At 41.5% G+C, this 19530-nt stretch overlaps 2 protein-coding genes across 2 annotated transcripts; both read left to right on the top strand.

The window, feature by feature from the left end:
* The first annotated feature begins 1977 nt into the window (after positions 1-1977).
* LOC113023313 (fibroblast growth factor-binding protein 2) lies at positions 1978-3430 on the top strand. The gene is made up of 2 exons (XM_026169334.2): positions 1978-2957; positions 3124-3430. Exon 1 carries the CDS (start codon positions 2153-2155, stop codon positions 2936-2938), a length of 786 nt encoding a protein of 261 aa, XP_026025119.2. The 5' UTR covers positions 1978-2152; the 3' UTR covers positions 2939-2957; positions 3124-3430.
* Positions 3431-6578: 3148 nt separating this feature from the next.
* On the top strand, positions 6579-8198 carry LOC113023312 (fibroblast growth factor-binding protein 1). The gene is given in 3 exon segments (XM_026169333.2): positions 6579-6644; positions 6646-6656; positions 6745-8198. Coding segments are annotated over 3 exon segments (753 nt in total). The 3' UTR covers positions 7421-8198.
* The last annotated feature ends 11332 nt before the right edge of the window (positions 8199-19530 follow it).

Genomic DNA, 19530 nt, shown 5'->3' with positions numbered 1-19530 from the left:
ACACAGGAAGTGATGATGGTGCTGGTGGTGTTAGAGGCAGTATTGGTCAAGTTACTTGAAAAAAGTAATCAGTAACTAATTACCGATTACTTCCCCCCAAAAGTAATCCCGTTACTTTACTGATTACTTATTTTCAAAAGTAATTAATTACTTAGTTACTTTTTAAAAACACGATTTACAACCTGAAGAGGTGATAAAGCGATAGATCTTTCAGCCCAATTCTACTTTTTCTGCATAATCCATCATACAAAATGTAATCAAATGGAAAAGTCTCTTTTTAAAACTTGTTTTATTAGTTTTAACCTTTTAACTTTATGCATCAAGCAAAAATTTAATTATATGCAACATTGACTGGAAGAAATTTGTTTAACATTTAAACCTATTTTCTGCACATTCCAGCACATAAAATAATTTTTTTTGTGTGTTTACACTCACTCTTTCAAATAGATGCAAGTAAAACACAGCAGAAAATAAATAACATCAAAGACTCAGCGGCCCTGTTGCTCTATTTTCACCTGTAAAGCAGGACTGGCGTAGGCGGAGGTTTACCCTGGTGCAGGTGTGCCGCAGCGGTCAGTTGAAGAATCCGTGAGTTTCTCTGTGAGTTTCCCATTACGTCGTAGCTACTCGGTGCTTGCTTGGAAGTTTAGGGGTTTTTTTCGCTGTAAAAAGAGTTTTTCTTCCCACGCACGATGGACGCTAATGTTTTTGTCACTTTTTATGGAATCAAACTCAAAGTAAGGTCAGTACTTCCACGCTTTAAACGCTGCACGCTCATACTCTCTCCTGCACTCCATATATGATCCATTGTTGATCTGCACACAGCTGTTGTCACTAACGTCGCACTCGCTTACGTCACTGTCGTGAGACATTCTCGCAAAAAATCACTGTTTTAGTAACGCAGTAACGCAGCGTTCCTACGGGAAAGTAACGGTAATCTAATTACCGTTTTTGCAATAGTAATCCCTTACTTTACTCGTTACCTGAAAAAAGTAATCAGAAGTAACGCGTTACTGCCCATCTCTGGTTAGAGGTGGTGTGATGCTGTTGCACCGTATGAGAAGAGAACTAAATATAGGAAAACATGGTGCAGACAGCCCACACACACACACACAAACTCCCAGAATGCACTGAGCCTGTGCGTGCACTTACACACTCAGCAAACAAACCCGCTAGCTAATGCGGAAATTTTCAGTCTGGTCTGACTTTGAACTCAGGCTCTCCAGACTGGTGGTGCCCAAGGAATGGGAGTGCTTATGCAGTAGGGGGGAAGGGGGGTATTTAAATTTAAACTACCAGGCAGTAGACCTACGCCATGCCCGCTCAATCCAAACAGCTCACAACATTAACAGCTCATGTATGCAAGAGCTGCCAACAGAGTCGCTGTGTGCATGTGGTAAATGATAAATGGACTGCTGTTTCTTGAGTTCACTATCTTTAGATAGATTCCCGGCTCTAACTGGAAGAGCCACAGGGATCAAACCGCTGACCTTCCACTTAGCAGATGACCTGCTCTACCTCCGCCCGCAGACTCTAGAGGTGCCCCCGGATGTGAGATTTGCAGTCAGACCCTCTCAAACTATCAGGATAAAACATTTTCTCCAGGTGCAACCAAAAACACTCCTGTAGTGTAAGATATGTACTGCAAGTAAAACATAATTTACCATCTTTGGAAACTTTGAGAGACATCCTAGAAGTCCATTTCAATTAATTCTGCAACAAAAGTCATCAAACATCTAAAGATTTGTTGTTTTACTGAGTCACATATCAACTCTTAAATCTCCACCAAGTAACCTGAGCCTGCAGTGTGGCTCTGGAGCCTCACTGCTCTCCCCTCCTGATCAATGGTCAATGAACCTCTTATGTGACACTGCATAATGACTTGCAGCTATTTGGCCTCATGCGTGTTCTTCAGACCTCTTAATTCTCCCTTGGCTCCCACAAGCCAACCCCCCTCCTTTTCCTGTCTTCATCTCTAAGTTTATGTTCACCCTTTCCTTCCATACGTTACTCCTTGGTGTTTTTTTAGCATACCACACGAACCTTGTGGTTGCTCTGTGTGTGTCTGTAGCATAAGGGAGGGGTTAAAACTTTTCAGCTTAACTGAATAATGCCTTCTTTGTGAGCTTCAGCTTTATAAATTCCCAGTTGCATGCTTTCCGTCCTTCCACACCTTAACTTTCTTTGCGGACACATCACCCCTGAGCCCTCGCCCGTCCATCAGTCCACGCTGAACACCATGAGAGCTGGGTTGAGACTGTTGCTGCTGGTTTCAGCAGCAGCTGTTTGTGTTTCAAATGCTCAAACCGACAACAGCAGCGACAATGACAAGCAGCAGCAGCGCAGCATCTGGGATGAACCCATCAGATTCAGCACCAAGACCAAAGACTCCTGCACCATGGTGGTGTCTGCACCAGAGAACTACACCCGCCTTCGTGTCTCCTGCAAGGGCCAAACCCCAGGACGCTCTTATTACTGCGACTTCCAGGGAAAACCCACCCTGTGCCGGGCCTACAACCAGAACCCTCGCCACTACTTCACACAGATGATGTGGGAGTTGAGGAAACTGAGCCACGCCTGCCAGGGAACTAAAATCTACCGCCCGCACATGTGCAAGAAATACCCAGATGAGACTCAGATGACCTTGCTGGCCTCCTGGCCCAAAACAGCCAACTTGAAGCCCTCCAAGCCCGCTCAGGAACCACGTAAACCAGCACTGCCAGGTCAGACCAAGCCTGTTACTTCTCCTAAACCTGTGAAGCCCAATAAGCAGCCAGGCAAGGGGCGTCAGAGCAGGAAGACTACTCCTAAGCCTGAGAAAACCAGTGATCACCCGACGGAGCTGCCTGAATCCACAGCTTCCCGTCTTGCATCCGATTACTGCTGGAAGAGCTTCCAAGGCATCTGCACCTACGTCATCAACTGGTTCCAAAACTGAGACGATACCGCAGCCACAGGTGAGTGACGAATGAAGGAAAAGAAAGGGCAGAGAGGGAGAGATCTTAGCAATGAACACGCTTATAAACTTACATTTTTAATGTGAAAATGTGACTTTTCTTTGTCATTTAAGTTTGAAAATGCTAGTACAATATGTTCCTGAGTGCTTTTTTGTTTTTATTTCAGTTGGAGTGCCCCATCCGCACTTCCATCTTTGACCTCTGTGTGGAAGCTCCTGGAGTCATTTGATCGAACTCCGAACTCCTCGCGTTACAGCACCCTACAGACTGAGACCAAAACCCTTGACCTACACCTGTGTGCAATTAGCAGATGATTTCTTTCCTGTAGTGTCTTTTTTTTTTTTGAATGTGTCAAAATGACAGCAAGACAAAGGAGAAAATATAGCAGGCATGTGTTTCTGTTTGTATATGATGGAAAATTCCCTCCAGCTTTAATTGCAGAAGAGAATAAAATCCGAGTGGTGGCCCTCCTCTTTTCTGTGTCCCTCTGTTTCTTCTTCTACTGAGCTGAAACAAAGCAGAGAGCTTTCACGCTCATTTATTAAAAGGAGATCTTGTTTCTTTCCACCCTTCGGCTGGAGCACCGCGACTGCTGTCCAGCTGGGGAAGCTGCTACCGTGCGACACGAAGTCTGAAAGAACCCATGAGGTGCAGGAGGTGTCTGAGCAGAGCTAAAAACGTCTTTGTATGAGCTGATGAATTGAGTCCTGAGAGCTGCTGTGTGCAGGAACAGAGGGGGTCTGTGCGCATGCCGAAGATGAGTGGAAATGGATGTGGTGGCCGTGAAACACACACACAATCTGATAAAGACGGGAGAGTTACGTCACATTTAGCACTTTGATTTTTTTTCAGTCCCAAAGACGGAATAAGCAAAAAAGAGGAAGTAGAAGTCCTGTGTGATATTGCAAATTTCTATCATTTACTATAAGTTCTATAGGAAAAAGTCTTTGAAATTTAAATGTGTTGTAAGCTAAGTAAGCTAAGCAAAAAAAAAGTGAGAATGACAACGAGCCAAATCAAAGTGAGAGCTGTGTTCTCCGTGTTGTGCTCTCTGACCATAAGAAAACTATAGAATTTGTTTCAGGTATTAATATAAGACTAAAACAAACTCTATAGTTTATTATAGGCCTGATTTAATATAATTACAACACTGGAATGTGTGCAGATATATCTTCCTTAAAGAGGAAATTGGAAGCACAAATATAAATATAAAAACCTGCAACTATTATTGCTGGAGTCAATCGTTCATCATTTTACTTTCTGTATAATCTTTGCCTTTAACTACCGTGGAGTAGAAAGTACTGTACTTGTGATCTGTTTTTAGGCTGTTTAACCTGTGGTGAACACAAGATGATGCTGCTGAGCTGGGAGCTCAAAAACAGATTGGGGCCCTGTTCTAGTGGTGACATGAAGGTGTGAAGAGGAGCAACCAAAAAGTTGTAGAGCTGCAGAAGTGTCCTCGCTGTGAGATTTTTCCCGAAATGTGTCCAAAACAAACATGGAGACAAACAAGCACAAAGTCATAGTTTGCATCACTTTAAAGGACTTTACACTGACTTGCAATCATTTCCTGAAAGCATACGATAGCTCTCTAAATCAAGTCCTCACCAATCTAATCCAATTTTATTTATAAGGCACTTTCAAATACCCAGCACAGGAACAAAGTGCTGTACAGAAAATAAGTTAAAAACAATAGAATAACAGAAAACAGCAAAAATAAATAAAAACATAATGCATAAAATTAAAACAGCCCTATATTAAAACAAAAACAAAAACAAGATAAAACAGCATCGAATCAACTAAAAACGACTAAAATAAAAAATAAAATAAAAATAAAAACCAACATCTCACGTGGTGTCAAAGGCCAGGGTAAAGAGGTGGGTTTTCAAGAGTGACTTAAAAACAGGTAAAGAACTGGCCTGTCTAATCTCTAAAGGGAGCTCGTTCCACAGTTTTGGAGCTGCTACAGCAAAAGCACGATCTCCTCTAAGTTTACGCCCAGTCCTGGTACATTCAGGAGCAGCTGATCAGCTGACCTGAGAGAGCGGGTGCGTATAAGGCTGTGGCAGCTCAGAGAGATAAGATGGGGCTAGGCCATGGAGAGCTTTAAAAGCAAATAAAAGAATTTTAAAATAAATCCTAATAGAAATGGGCAGCCAGTGACGTGAAGCTAAAATAGGGGAAATGTGCTCAAACTTTCGAGTGCCAGTTAAAAGATGAGCTGCAGCATTTTGCACCCTCTGTAGATGAGTAATATATGATGCGCTGACCCCAATATAAAGTGCATTACAGTAATCCAGCCGAGTGCTAACAAAGGCGTGGATCACTGTCTCAAAGTGCTGTCGTGAAAGAATTGGCTTTATTTTTGCCAGCTGCCTGAGCTGAAAGAAGCTAGATTTTACCACTGCCTTAATTTGATTATTAAACTTCAGATCTCAGTCCACTCACCTTAAATGATTTACAATTTACAGTATTGTGCAAAACTCTTGAGTCCTCCTTTACTTCTCTATATTATAAAAAAAGGGAAAAAGGTACAACCTCTTGGAGGACACTGCACAACATTTCTTAAGGATGTGACTTTCAGATACTGTTCATCTGCAGTGGACAGTTGCTTTTGAGCCTGTTGATTCTTCTTTCCTCTTATCCAGTTTCCCCATATTTTTAAGGACTCACTGCACACCTTGTGCCACATTTTCAGCTAATAGTTCTTTGGGAATCACCTTGTTGGTGCAAAAACACAATTTTTTGCCTGTCAAACTGTTACCTGGTATTTCTTTTACAGATTCGACTAAAGAAATGGGAACAATTCACGTGTGAGCTATGAGGAGTGGTCAGTTACTAGATACAAGTAACATGGAGTTATGTAATTTTACACTTGTGTAGGTAAAACAATCTTTTCCTATGATGGGAAATCAGAATATATGCAATAAAATAAAATAAAAAAGACCATAAAACATTGGTCTGGATTAGACACATACGTGTGCATCACAAGAGAACTCATACCAGACTTTTGCTTATTTAAAATCCAGAACAGCAACTTTGTGCCTCTGGTCTCTCTGTAAGACTCCGTTAGTTCTGTGTTTGATCTCCACCAACTCAAGGGAAGATGGATATTTGGTTCTTTATAGGGAACTATGATCAGCAGCTTTATAATCCCTAATGGTATTTTGAGTTTAACATGGAAAATTGAAGTTATGATCCAAAGAATACAGTCTTTTTTCATAAGAATGGATTGTCCTCATGTTTAATTTTTATTGTCCTCTTTTTAATCTTGGTTATTATTAGATGATCAAGAATCTTTTTATAAAAACAGGGGAAAAAAGAAGAAGAAACACAAAACCTGCGAACATAATCTGGGGACGTATCTCCTGAAGACAGCAGAGGGTTGGAGTTGTAATGGTAATCAGGCTCATGGTGGCTCTTTAGGATCAACCAAGAACGTGTACTGACATGCTGACACATCACCCACTGATCATCTTCACTTCTACTCACTGTAAGAGGTGGAAAAATCCGTTTTGGGCATGTCATAGCAAAACATAATCTGATAAGGAACTGCTGCCACATTTTCTCATTTAGATTGCGTGTGCTGGACGGAAGCAGTGGGCGTGATAGTACCTATGTATGAAAGCCATGTGGCACGCCAGTAGCAGCACAAGAAGAAGTTTTACGCACAGCAACACTAAACTATAGCCATTGTCGGTAAGTTAGGAACAGCACCTCGGTGTTGAGACATTTCAGCTGCACTTTTTTTGAGTGTCACCATTTATAGACATATATTTGCTTTCAGGTGGAAAGTTACTCTGCTGAAACACATCATGCTGCTACTAAAGGCTTCAGCTCCCTGGCTGCTGCTGGCTTTCCTCGGACAGCTGGTCTCTCTGTCCTGCGGTGCCCGAAAATCGGACAGAGCCGTGTCCAAGGTGGGTGTAGCGGGTGGCCGGGGAAAGTTCTCCACAAAGGAAAGGATGCAGTGCACGTGGGTCGCCAGCGAAGTCAGGGACGCGGTCCAGCTACTGGTCAAATGCGAGAACCCGGAGGCGCGCGTCACAGGCGGGATCGCCGACCTGCGCTGTGAATACAACGCCAAACCCCGGGGTTGCCCGGGTTACCTGTCCGAGCCCCTAAACTTTTGGAAGCAGGTGGCACGCGCGCTTAAACGGCTCCAAGGTAAAGTGTGCAAGGACGAGCGCGCGCTGGTGAGGGCCGGGATGTGTAAGCGCGCGCCACGAAGTGCGCACTTCAAGCTGGACATCTCGAGCTCCCGTGTCTCCGCTCAGTCCGGAGACCCGGGGACTCAGCCTCCCTCACCGCCCCCATCATCTCACTCCACCTCCACTGCAACGACAGCGTGCACGAGGCGGCGCGCGGACCACGGCAAAACGGCTGAAGAGTACTGCGGCAGCTCTTGGGCCAGCGTGTGCTCTTTCTTCCTGTCCATGATGCAAAGCGAGGAGGACTGCTAGCTACAGGACGCATGAGCGGCTTTTTTGTGTCTTTTTTTTCTAATCAGCAATAATCAGATTATTCTCTGTGCGCATGCGCACCAGCTTGAGTCTACAGATTTTACTCAGGTGATCTTATTTATGAGTTGAGTTTGACTTAACAGATCAGAGCTGAAGATTTTAGTTTCTTGGAAATGCCATAATGTATGGGCAATTGTGAAAAGTAAGGATTTTCTGTGTTACTCTGGCATTATTTTTTATCCTTGTGTTTTATCCCATAAAGTAGACATGCTCTAATTACCTTCACTGTTAGACATTCATCATCCATGGACTTTAATTTTGAATATTTTCTTTCATGTTAATACATTAAAATATAACATTGTGATAATTTGTACATGTATAATCGAAAAAGACACGTTTATTGCATGATCAGACATAGTCAGAGCGATAGGTATAAAGTGTCAGTTTCTCTGTGTGTTTATGTATAATCACCTCATGTTGTGTCATTGAAGCGCTGTTCTGATCCTAGGATCTAAAACCTAGTCCCCGACCTGCAGACAGGAAACATTTTAATGCTTTTGCAAGTATGATTAACTGCACTGCTGTTGTTACTTTAATGTAACTGACCCGAATGCTTCTTCCACTGCTGTTTGTCTCGCAGAAGTGCTCATTATGATGAGTTGTCTGTTTTCTTCTACCTCTGGTCATCATTCAACCACTAATGGAAGAATCTGTGTTTATCCTCCACATTTGTGTTTTTTAGTCCTTGAGCAATTTGATAAACAATATAAACAGCAAACGTGTCAGATTTTGTCTTTTCTTGTCCTCACTAAGTCTTATTTCATTAAAACAGTGTTTCCAACAGTTCCAACTTTTTACTCAAATACTTTTTGTGCATATTATTGTTGGCTGGAGTGACTGTGTCTGATGATTGGAAGATTGGTGGTTATTTCTCCGGTTCACCAGTGTACATTCTGAGATGTCCTTACACATTGAATAACAAGCACTGGGTGACTGTGGCTCGTAGTCTAAATGAGCTCTGATTGCTCAGTAAGAGCAGTAAAACCATGTGTTTTATATATTCAAGTCCATTTGCTAGTCTCATTAATCATAGTCAAGGAACTCATCATCAGTGGCGGTTTTTGATATGGGCAACATGGGCCATGCTGCATCATGGCATTGGCAATTTGCGAGGAGTAAGGGCGCCCTCCATTTACCAGGTGCCCCTGCTGCTTGCTGCACAGGGAGGAGAGGGGCGGGACAGCGGGGGATTCTCTAAAACAAATAAAAACAAAAAAAACCAGGGCTTCCAACGTTAACATCACGATTAATGCAATTAATCCACCTGGAGAATGACTCAAAATCCCTGAAATGTCTCTGTCAACGCATTTTGGGCAGTTTGTCCAAAGTTTGTCTATTTTGCTCACCAGATAGAGTGATTGCGTTAAAAATTTTTATTGCATTAATCGTAATGACAGCGTTAACGCGTTGACAGACCTACAACAAACACAAAACCAGAAGACGTTATGATAAAGACTTATCATTTGCACCGATGTGTTTTCTAAATTCTATCACTCACATATAAGTGAGCGTGAGGGCCCTCGGTGCACCTGCTTGCTGCTGCTGCTGCTCACACACAACCTGTCGAAAGGGGAGGGGGTGTGCTGCTATCAAATAGTGCAGATTTCATTCATAATGTTATCAATGGATAACAATCAATCATAACATTATCAATTCATAATGTTATCAAGCCCATTATGTATTAATTATTCTTTCCTGGGTTGTTTTGAAATCCCAGAAGAAGAAAAAAAACATATACAAAACTGATTCCACTAAGGTGTAGGTCTGTTAGATATTGTTGTGGGGTTGGGTGTTGATAGTGGAGTGCAAAATTACTGATGGAAGATGGACAAGAAAAGGTCAAAGCTATAAGGTCCTCAGTTTAGAAAAAAAGAGAAAAGAAGAGGAGAAAAGAGCGAAAGATACAGGTAAGCAGATGTGTCTTTGGATAATGGCATGTATTATGTACCCTGAAACAAGATAACATTCATCAGTAGGGACTGGGAAAACGTTTACTTTTGTCAGCCACTCGGCTATGATGGTAAACAGTAGTCAGAGAGTAGACACAGATGTGGCTTAGTTAATCTTTCGGACTGTGTTCAGCATAGTGTTAATTAGCCATTAACTGGAAGAGGTGTGTTGTTGATTTGTCTGCTATTCTCAATGTAAGACGAATTATAATGACTGTTTGTTAGCCATTTGCATACTCTCTCTCTCTCTCTCTCTCTCTCTCTCTCACACACACACACGCAAAAAATATTTATCAGGTCAAATTTAGTATGGTTCCGACAACAGTTGTCACAATAAAATATGTTAATTTGCAATCCTTATATATATATAAATGTGGAGCGAGTGTTCTCCCAGGGCACCAAACAGGCCCCTGCTCATCATGTACAAATAACTGCTCAGACTGCTTTAACATTTTAAAAATGTTCTTTCTGCTCTTGGCTCCATATGATGTCAGTGAGAGTGGATATTTCTAATATGATCATAGGGCACACAGCAATACATCTGCTGTTTAAACCTTCTGTTTTTGAGGGGCACCCAATCAGAAGAAAGTTGGGATAAAGATAGAGGGAAAAATATAAATAAACTTATTTGTTGTGCCTGAAAATGAATAAATAAATGAAATGAATGAAATGAAACTGAGGGACTGGTCTAAGCCCCGAATGAGATAAATAAGGACTAGAATGATCTGTGAAATTATGCATAGCTGCTCTACAAGTCAAAGAATAACAATATGGATCTGATAAACAGTCTCTGTGCATCTCTCCATCCATCCTCTTCTGCTTATCCAATCCAAGGTTGGGGTGTGGGCCTTATCCTAGCAGGGCAAGAGGTAGGGAACACCCCAGAAAGTTCGCTAGTCTCTCACAGGGCTAACAACAGGGCTAACACAGAAGACAGATAACCATTCACACTCACATTCACACCTACAGCCGTCTTAGACTAGACTTAGGGACAGGGGGAACATGGAAGCTCCTTACATGTGTTTTAAGCTTGTGTTTTAAAGCCCTCCAACAATTCTAAACTTTGTATCTGACATTTGTGCTGAACAAAACATCATAATGACATCACAATCAGAGCACACTTCAGTATGGCCGTTGAAATGATTTGTGAACTACACCACACAGAGTTGAGACCCAGATGACTTGCCCTGAGGTTAACACTCCACAAAATCATGAAAGACTCAAATGCATAACCGGTCCAGTTGTGCACGGCATCCAAACAGGAGGCTTGTTCCTGAAGTTTCCTGCAGAAGCCTCTAATTATCTTCTCAGTGACAGCAACCGGTGTCACGAACGCTGGTTCTCACAGAAATATAAGTAGTAAGACTCGAATGTTACAGATGCGTGCACTCATGTGCAGAGATGGGCAGTAACGCGTTATATTTTATGTGCTGGAATGTGCCCAAAATAGGTTTAAATATTAAACAAATTTCTTCCAGTCAGAGAATGTTGCATATAATTAAATTTTTGCTTGATGCATAAAGTTAAAAGATTAAAATTAATAAAACTATAAAAGTTTTAAAAAGAGACTTTTCCATTTGATTACATTTTGTCTGATGGATTATGCAGAAAAAGTAGAATTGGGCTGAAAGATCTATCGCTTTATCACCTATTCAGGTTGTAAATCGTGTTTTTAAAAAGTAACTAAGTAACTAAGTAATTAATTACTTTTGAAAATAAGTAATCAGTAAAGTAACGGGATTACTTTTGGGGGGAAGTAATCAGTAATTAGTTACTGATTACTTTTTTCAAGTAACTTGACCAACACTGCTCATGTGCGTATATGTGTGGTCCCTGGACAAGGGAGTGTTGCCTCTGACCTCTTTGCTCCCTCAGACAGACACATAAAAGTTGTCTGGAGTGTGACTTCCACCTTTTCCACATCAGTCCTCTCTCTCAGACGCCATAAAAGAGATGCTCAAAGACAAACTGTTCGAACAAATCCTTCATCACAGCTCAAGGGTGCAATCAAGTGTCACCACACAGTCAGAGGTTAAGGGTGAAGTAGGAAATAGTACCACCAAAATGTCTCCCCACCTCTATTTTTAGTCATTTTGTGGGTTAATTTGTTTTACCCAGGAGTGAGTGCAGATAATAAGGAAAATCCACAAGCAGGATACAGGGATCAGATCCTTAAATGTTTGCTTAAGGTGATCCCGTATCCAGAGCCAATTCACTTTATAAGCCATTTGTAAGTGGATTCTTCCACTCAAATTCAAGGACTGACTTCTTTGCCGTGTCTGTAAAATTAAGATAAGATAAGATAAGATAACCTTTATTAGTCCCACACGTGGGAAATTTGTTTTGTCACAGCAGGAGTGGACAGTGCAAAAGTTATGACGCAAAAATTAGAATACAATAAGAATAAATACAGTACACAACTGTACAGAATAGAATAAAATAATATACTATATACAGTAGAATAAAATAGAATAAAAATATACAATAAGATAAAAATAGAATACGAATGCTATATACAACTGAGTAAAAATACAACGATGCCAGAAAGGATTATTGCACTTAGTGTTATTGCACATGTGTGGATGTGTGTGTTTGTTCAGTTAAAGTCTTTGTTGTGGAGTCTGACAGCAGTGGGGAGGAAAGACCTGCGAAATCTCTCCGTCCCACACCGTGGGTGCCGCAGTCTCCCACTGAAGGAGCTGCTCAGTGCTGTCACAGTCTGCTGCATGGGGTGGGAGACGTTGTCCAACAGGGATGACAGCTTAGCCGCCGTTCTCCTGTCACTCACCACCTCCACTGGGTCCAGAGGGCATCCTAGAACAGAGCTGGCCCTTCGGATCACCCTGTTCAGTCTCTTCCTGTCCCCAGCAGAGATGCTGCCGCCCCAGCAGACCACACCATAAAAGATAGCAGAAGCCACAACAGAGTCATAGAAGGTCTTCAGGAGTGGGCCCTCCACCCCAAACGACCTGAGTCTCCGCAGCAGGTACAGCCTGCTCTGCCCTTTCCTGTAGAGGGCGTCTGAGTTATGAGTCCAGTCCAGTCTGTTGTTCAGATGAACACCAAGGTACCTGTAGCTGTCCACAGCCTCGATGTCCATACCCTGGATGTTCAGTGGTTGCAGTGGAGAATGCTTGTGCCTGCGGAAGTCTACCACCAGTTCCTTGGTTTTACTGGCGTTGATCTGGAGGTAGTTCAGCTGGCACCAGTCCACAAAGTCTTGAGTCAGTCCTCTGTACTCCTTGTCGTCCCCATCAGTGATGAGGCCGACTATTGCAGAGTCATCAGAGAACTTCTGCAGGAAGCACTGGGTGGAATTGTGGGAGAAGTCTGCAGTGTAGATGGTGAAGAGGAACGGAGCCAGAACCGTTCCCTGTGGGGCCCCCGTACTGCAGACGACCCTGTCCGACACACAGCCTTGAGTCCTCACATACTGTGGTCGGTCGGTGAGGTAGTCCAGGATCCAGGTAATGAGGTGATGGTCCACTCCAGAGTTCTCCAGCTTGTCCTTCAGAACCGAGGGAAGAATAGTGTTGAAGGCACTGGAGAAATCAAAGAACATGATTCTCACAGTGCTTCCAGCGGTCTCCAGGTGAGCGAGGGAACGATGTAGGAGGTGAATGACGGCATCATCCGCTCCAATGCCAGGCTGGTAGGCAAACTGAAGTGGGTCCAGTGATGAGCTTGTTAGGCGCCGAAGCTGAGCCAGGACCAACCGCTCCAGGGTCTTCATCAGGTGGGATGTCAGAGCCACCGGCCTGTAGCTGTTGAGGTCCTTGGGGCGTGAAGTCTTTGGCACTGGTACAACACAGGAGGTTTTCCAGAGCTGTGGGACTCTTCCCAACCTCAGGCTCAGGTTGAAGAGGTGCTCCATCACCCCACACAGTTGGTCCGCGCAGGACCTGACGACCCTCGAGCTGATGCCATCTGGGCCCGCTGCATATTACAAAAATATCACACACAGGAATATTAATGGACGCCTAATAGATTATTATACTTTATTATACTTTAACCTTTCTTACACATAGAATTTTTTTTAAATCCATGATTTTGACTTGATATTTAATACGTCATTTTTTAATCTTCTGTTTGTGCTTTTATATATGTGATCATGCCTTTGTGTATGGAGTTTCCATGTTTTCCCTGTGCCTGCATGGACTCTCCCAGTACTCCAGCTTCCTCCCAGTCCAAAGACATGCTTGTTAGGTTAATGAGTTATTCTACACTTGGCGTAGGCATGAACGGTTGTCTTTCTCTGTGCGTTAGCGCTGTGAGAGTCTGGTGACCTTTCCACAGTGTATCCCAACTCTCACCCTTTGACAGCTGGGATAATGCCCACCCCAGCTTTGGATGGGATAAGTAGAAGAGGACAAATGGATGGATGGCGGGAGGGATGGATGGAAAACCTCATAAAGACTGCTTTTGTGTTTTCAAGAGTTTCAGTGTGTTAAAATGAAAAGCAAATGAGAGCAAATACCAGAGGAAATTCAATCCCAGGCACTTTGGTGGCGTTGTCGGATGACTTGAAGTTACTCTCGATGGTCGGCAAACTGATGAAGTATATCAAACACACATATGAATTTATATGTGATTGTAAGATTTGTAGGTATTGGCTTGTAGTAAGGTGTGAGGTGTGATTAGGTGGGTGTATTCAGAGGAATTTGCTTGTAGTCCCACCTCACAGGTGTTTGAGCACACAGGCACACACACAAAGTTTTTCCTTTAGTCAGTTAATATTACGTAAAAAAAAAAAAAAAGCATTCAAATATTATAATATGTCCTTCTCTTGTGAATCCAGAGTCACTTTGTGAGCCCTCTCGACCTTAAACAGAAATCTATTTAAAAAAAAAGAAATGTGTTAAACAAATTGTACCTAAAGTTTGGGCTTCTGCCAAAGAGGCTTGCAGACACTGTTAAAGAAAGGAAATCAAACAAAAATTAATGGTAGTCTTTTTGTTTCTTTAAAATTCATGAAATACTAATGTAAATACATGTTGTACAGTATTTGTGTAAAGCCTCTTCACAGCATGAGGAGCCCTGTTAAGACTAAGGATTATCTGAAACTGTTACTCTAAGCCCTGATGAGGTGAAGAAGCCCCTGGGGGGGAGACTCATTATTATCAATAATCATCAGCTCATCTGAGTCATATTCAGGTATGTGCATCTCCTTATCCTTCCTGTATAGGTTACACTGGGCACGTCTCGTCTTGTTTATTCCTCAGAGGATGCTATAGCTGTGAAAGCAGCAGCCTTTGAGTCCTTGGTTCAAACTATTACATCACCTTCTTTAGAAAACCCTTTTGATGTGTTCCCATCTCCTCTTCAGTCAGTCTAAAGACACAAAACCCTTTTGTACAAGTGTCTTCCTGATGAATAATAATAAAAAACATGTGAAAACACGTTTCTAAGTCTTCAGTTCAGCACTTTAGCCCTGCTCAGAAACATTTAGACTTTAAGACTTTAATGCCAAAACAGCTGGTTTTTCATAGACTTGTAAAACTGTTAAAAAACCAAACAAACAGATTAGCCTAATTTTTGGACATTACAGTTTTTCTCAGTCGCTTTGGTGCGTTTCTCAGATCAGAATTGAAATTCTCATAACTATTAGTTCAACCTCCACAACACTCAGTCATTTGTGCACATCATAGTAGCAATTTCTCCTCTCTCTGAACAAACTGCAAATGATTTTGGACATGAATCAGTTGCTTCCATACATTTCCATACTGCTTTCTGACATTTCCATTTGCTTATGTCATGTCAGTCAAAAGTAATCATACCTATGGATGCTGAATAGTCGTTCCCAATAAAACTAATAGTCATACATCCATTGCTTGAGTCATCACACACAAAATTGTTGAACTAGTTATCACATGCCAAATATTGGCCATCTGTCAAGCAAATCCTATACCTTTCTGTATCATTTTCCCTGGAAATGTCTCCGAAATTGAACAATTGATCTCAGGTGAATTACAGCTGTCACTCATGAGGAGGCGTGTGAAAGTTTAGTTGTAACCAATGACAAACAACTTGTTCACTGTCAATTATGGATGAATCCTGTGAATCCCCAATTGGCAAGCATATATAAACTGCGCAGGAGCTAGTGTGTACCATTTCTACACTTCTGTGACACAAAATGGAAGGTCAGCACCGTGGAAGAGGGGTGAGGATGCGGGGAGGAAGGGGAAGGGGAAGAGGAGAAGAGGCAGATATAGGCGGATTCCTAATGAAATAAGGGCTACAATTGTGGACCATGTTGTCAATCACGGCCTCACCATGGAGGAGGCTGGTCGAAGGGTGCAACCCAATATTGGAAGAACTACTGTCAGTTCAATCATTCAAACATTCCGTAGGGAAAACAGGTATGCAAACAGTAATACACTGTACTGTACTGTGCCATCTCAGACACATCACATGTTACTGTACTGTATTTGCAATTTCACAAAAAGTTCACTCTGCACCACATAGGATTGTAAGATAACCTCGCGGAGGCGGAAGAGGGCCCCTTTTTACCCCACAGCAAGAAGAAGCCATTTGTGCAATGGTCATTGCAAACAATGCAATAAAGCTGAGAGACATACAAAGCGCTGTCATAGAGAATTACACGGTATTTGGCAATATTGAATCTGTTCCAATTTCAACAATTGACAGAGTACTCAAGAAAAATGAAATCCACATGAGCAAATGGCCCTGCTAGCAGCCATGGATGCAGCATGTGACGACATCACAGCAGGGTCCTGCAGAGGATGGATTCGCCACTCCAGGAGATACTTTCCTCGCTGCATTGCGAGGGATAACATCTGTTGTGATGTAGATGAAAATATGTGGCCAGACAGACAGGAACGTCTGGATGTGCCAGAATGATTTACTGTACTGTTACATGTGCTGTTTATTGTTCACATTAGTGCACAGCTCTACCAAATGGGTGATTTTATGTTTACATGTATTCTACAGTGCACAAGTGACTGTAGCATATTTTTCTTTTGCACAATTCTGTAGGATTACAAACACTTCTACACAATGGAAATGTGAAACGTACGTATTCAGTGACTCAGTTACTCCCAAGACTCCCATAACATCTACAGTGACTTTACTGCACATTTCAGATGGCTGTACAGGTAGGCCATAGTGCTGTCGTCAGCATTTTCAGGTGTCACCAATTGTTTTTGCAATGGGAAACACTGAAATTATAAACTGTCATAGTGGAAACATGACAATGTCATTTGACTATCTTGTTCATAAAGATGGTGTCAAGACTTTTCATTTTGATGGCACTGACAGTTTCATTGACATGGATACTTGCTTTTGAGGTATGGATAATCAATTCTGTGCATGTGATGTGCTTTTGCAGGCTATCCACTAGGTTTTGCAGTTTGCACTAATTGTTTTGGGAAATGCACTAACTGCTGTGCAAATGTTAATGGTGTTCTGAGAAACGCACCAAAGCGACTGAGAAAAACTGTATTACCATGCTTCTGCATAAAGATGCAGACACATACCCTCAGCATGACTTGATGAAAGCAGATGAGAATAGCAGCCACGTGACCTTTTATCAGACTTATTAAATCCAAGTAAAAGTTAAAAAAAAAAGATTTTAATTCTATTTTGATTTGAGTCTTATCAAATTGCAAGATGATAGATAGATAGATAGATAGATAGATAGATAGATAGATAGATAGATAGATAGATAGATAGATAGATAGATAGATAGATAGATAGATAGATAGATAGATAGATAGATAGATAGATAGATAGATAGATAGATAGATAGATAGATAGATAGATAGATAGATAGATCAACTTGTACCACAGTGACGGGAAGAGAAAAGTAGGAAGAAACAGCTCATCATACAAACAATACCACATCATGTCTGTGAAGGTTCTCAGTCATCCAGGTCATCGTAGTCATCGTAGTCGCTTTTCTTTGCAAGCTCCTTTGAATACCACATCATCTTTCAAACATGGCACAAGCAACATTACAGTACATGTATGCACAAAGGTCACACATTCAAAGTGTTTTTTGATAGTGTGACAGCTGAAAAAGGTATCGGGATGATTTGTGAAATGTACAGGTCCATACCTTCTGCTCAGTTCAAGAGTTTCTTGAAGCAAAGAAAGGAGATATTCTTCAGTGCTTTTCAGTTATTAAATACAACACTGAATACTAATGCACAAATAAACAGCAACTGAGGGAGGTTTCAGTAAAGCCCTGGCAGAGCATTTTAAGGGAGGAAACCATTTAATTTATTTCTTATATTTCTCCAGTTACCTTTGCTGCCTATTCCAGCTTTATCCCAGTTGATGAGCTTTTCATTAGTGTACCTACACCAGACAGTACCATATGACATTGCTAGCATTTTACATTATAAATGAGCCATCTTTCACCTCTTGAAACATAGTCACAGACACAATTAGGCTGCACAACGTTTGTCACAAAGCCATTTATCTTTCATTGATTTGCTTCTTTCTCTGGACACATTAACCAGCATCTAATCCTCTTTCTTAAACAAACTTCCCATCAGATTCTTTTGTAGTTCACAGAGCCTTGGCCAGTGTGTGGAGCAGGGGGAGGGGCTGCATGTCAGATGGGAAAAATATCAAAGCACAGCTCAACGCTCAACCAAATACCCATGACAAAATCTGAAAAAGCTGACTGTTCACATGCCCGCTCATAGTCTCCCACACCCAAAGACACACAAGGCAACCAGGTAGGAGGAGTCAAAGGTATTGTTCTTCCAGTGACTCGAGGTGGTCTGACCCCACACCCAGCTGTTTGGACCTCATTATTGGCTGCCGGTTTCTGTGGCAACAATAAATGCCAACCTCTTCCATGAAAACAATGACAGAGTATCATAACAAGACCTGAGATAATCCCTCCTTTATCAAACACATACACTGAGGCGTGAAAAGCACATTCCTCTCACTTTTATCGTTAGTATGCAGGTATTGACTTAGCTGAAGTCAATACCTGCATAGTGAAGTTTACAGTGAACATCCATCCAGATCGTTTGGTAAAACGAATGCAGTAAAGCTTTTCATTATGCCTCATCACCAGTAGATGATATATATGATATACATGCAGTAGTGGTTTAATCTGACCTTTTCCTTTAGTAATGATGCAATAACATAAAATGCTCTATTGCAGGTAAGAGTTAAAGTGTTTTTTTATATGTAAAATCTGAATCTGTAAGTAATTTCAATTTTAAGATAAATTGAGTAGATAAAGAACATATTTGGCTCTTATATGTAATAGCCTTTTTTGTAAATGATATACATATATATATATACACATATACACATACATACATATATACATATATATATATGCACACAATGGAAAATGAGTTTGACACCGTTGGCTTAAAGGGAAGACAGCCTTAAAGGAAGAGGAGTCAAACCAGGGATGAACAGAAGGACTGCACCAAGGCCCAATTTAAAATAAATAAGTATTTTATTTTAAATTACTTAGACTTGTAAATCATGCAAAGCTGTTTCAGTACAGTACAGGAATAAAAACATGCAGCTCTTCTGTGATGTTGAAGATGAACACTGAGTAGTGAGTGACTTCCCCATCTATCAGCTGAAGAAGACGCCTACAGAGGGTCAGAGCTCAGCAGCTCACCTCATCTCTAACAAAACTCCTTTGACTCCCTCTTGTGGTCATGAGAGGTCAATACATATGTAAAAAACAAAAACAAAAAAACAGCATACTGGCTGCAATATTATTAATGAGACACCACTGAACTTCATCAAATTAAGCATTTATTATTGGATATATATGTTCTCCCATACAAAGTAGACAATTGCAGTCTGACACTTCAGCATAATATTTCGTTGTATAGTGAAGGAACACTCCTGCCTGGCACACTTCACAGTACAAAAAACACACACAGAAAGGAAATTCATCACTGTGTACTTATGAGTAGTAAGACTGAGCGATGAACTGAACCAATGTCCAAGTATGACGCCATGACCCAGTTTAAAATGTGCTATAAAAATGTGGTTTTTGCAAGAACCTAATAGGAACAAAAGCTTTGATTATATATATATATATATCTATATATCTATATATATATATATATGCTGGGTGTTTTATATAAAAAC

This window comes from Astatotilapia calliptera, chromosome 6, assembly GCF_964374335.1.
Source record: "Astatotilapia calliptera chromosome 6, fAstCal68.1, whole genome shotgun sequence".
Classification (NCBI taxonomy): Eukaryota; Metazoa; Chordata; class Actinopteri; order Cichliformes; family Cichlidae; genus Astatotilapia; species Astatotilapia calliptera.
This window is presented reverse-complemented; position numbering and strand designations above follow the sequence as displayed.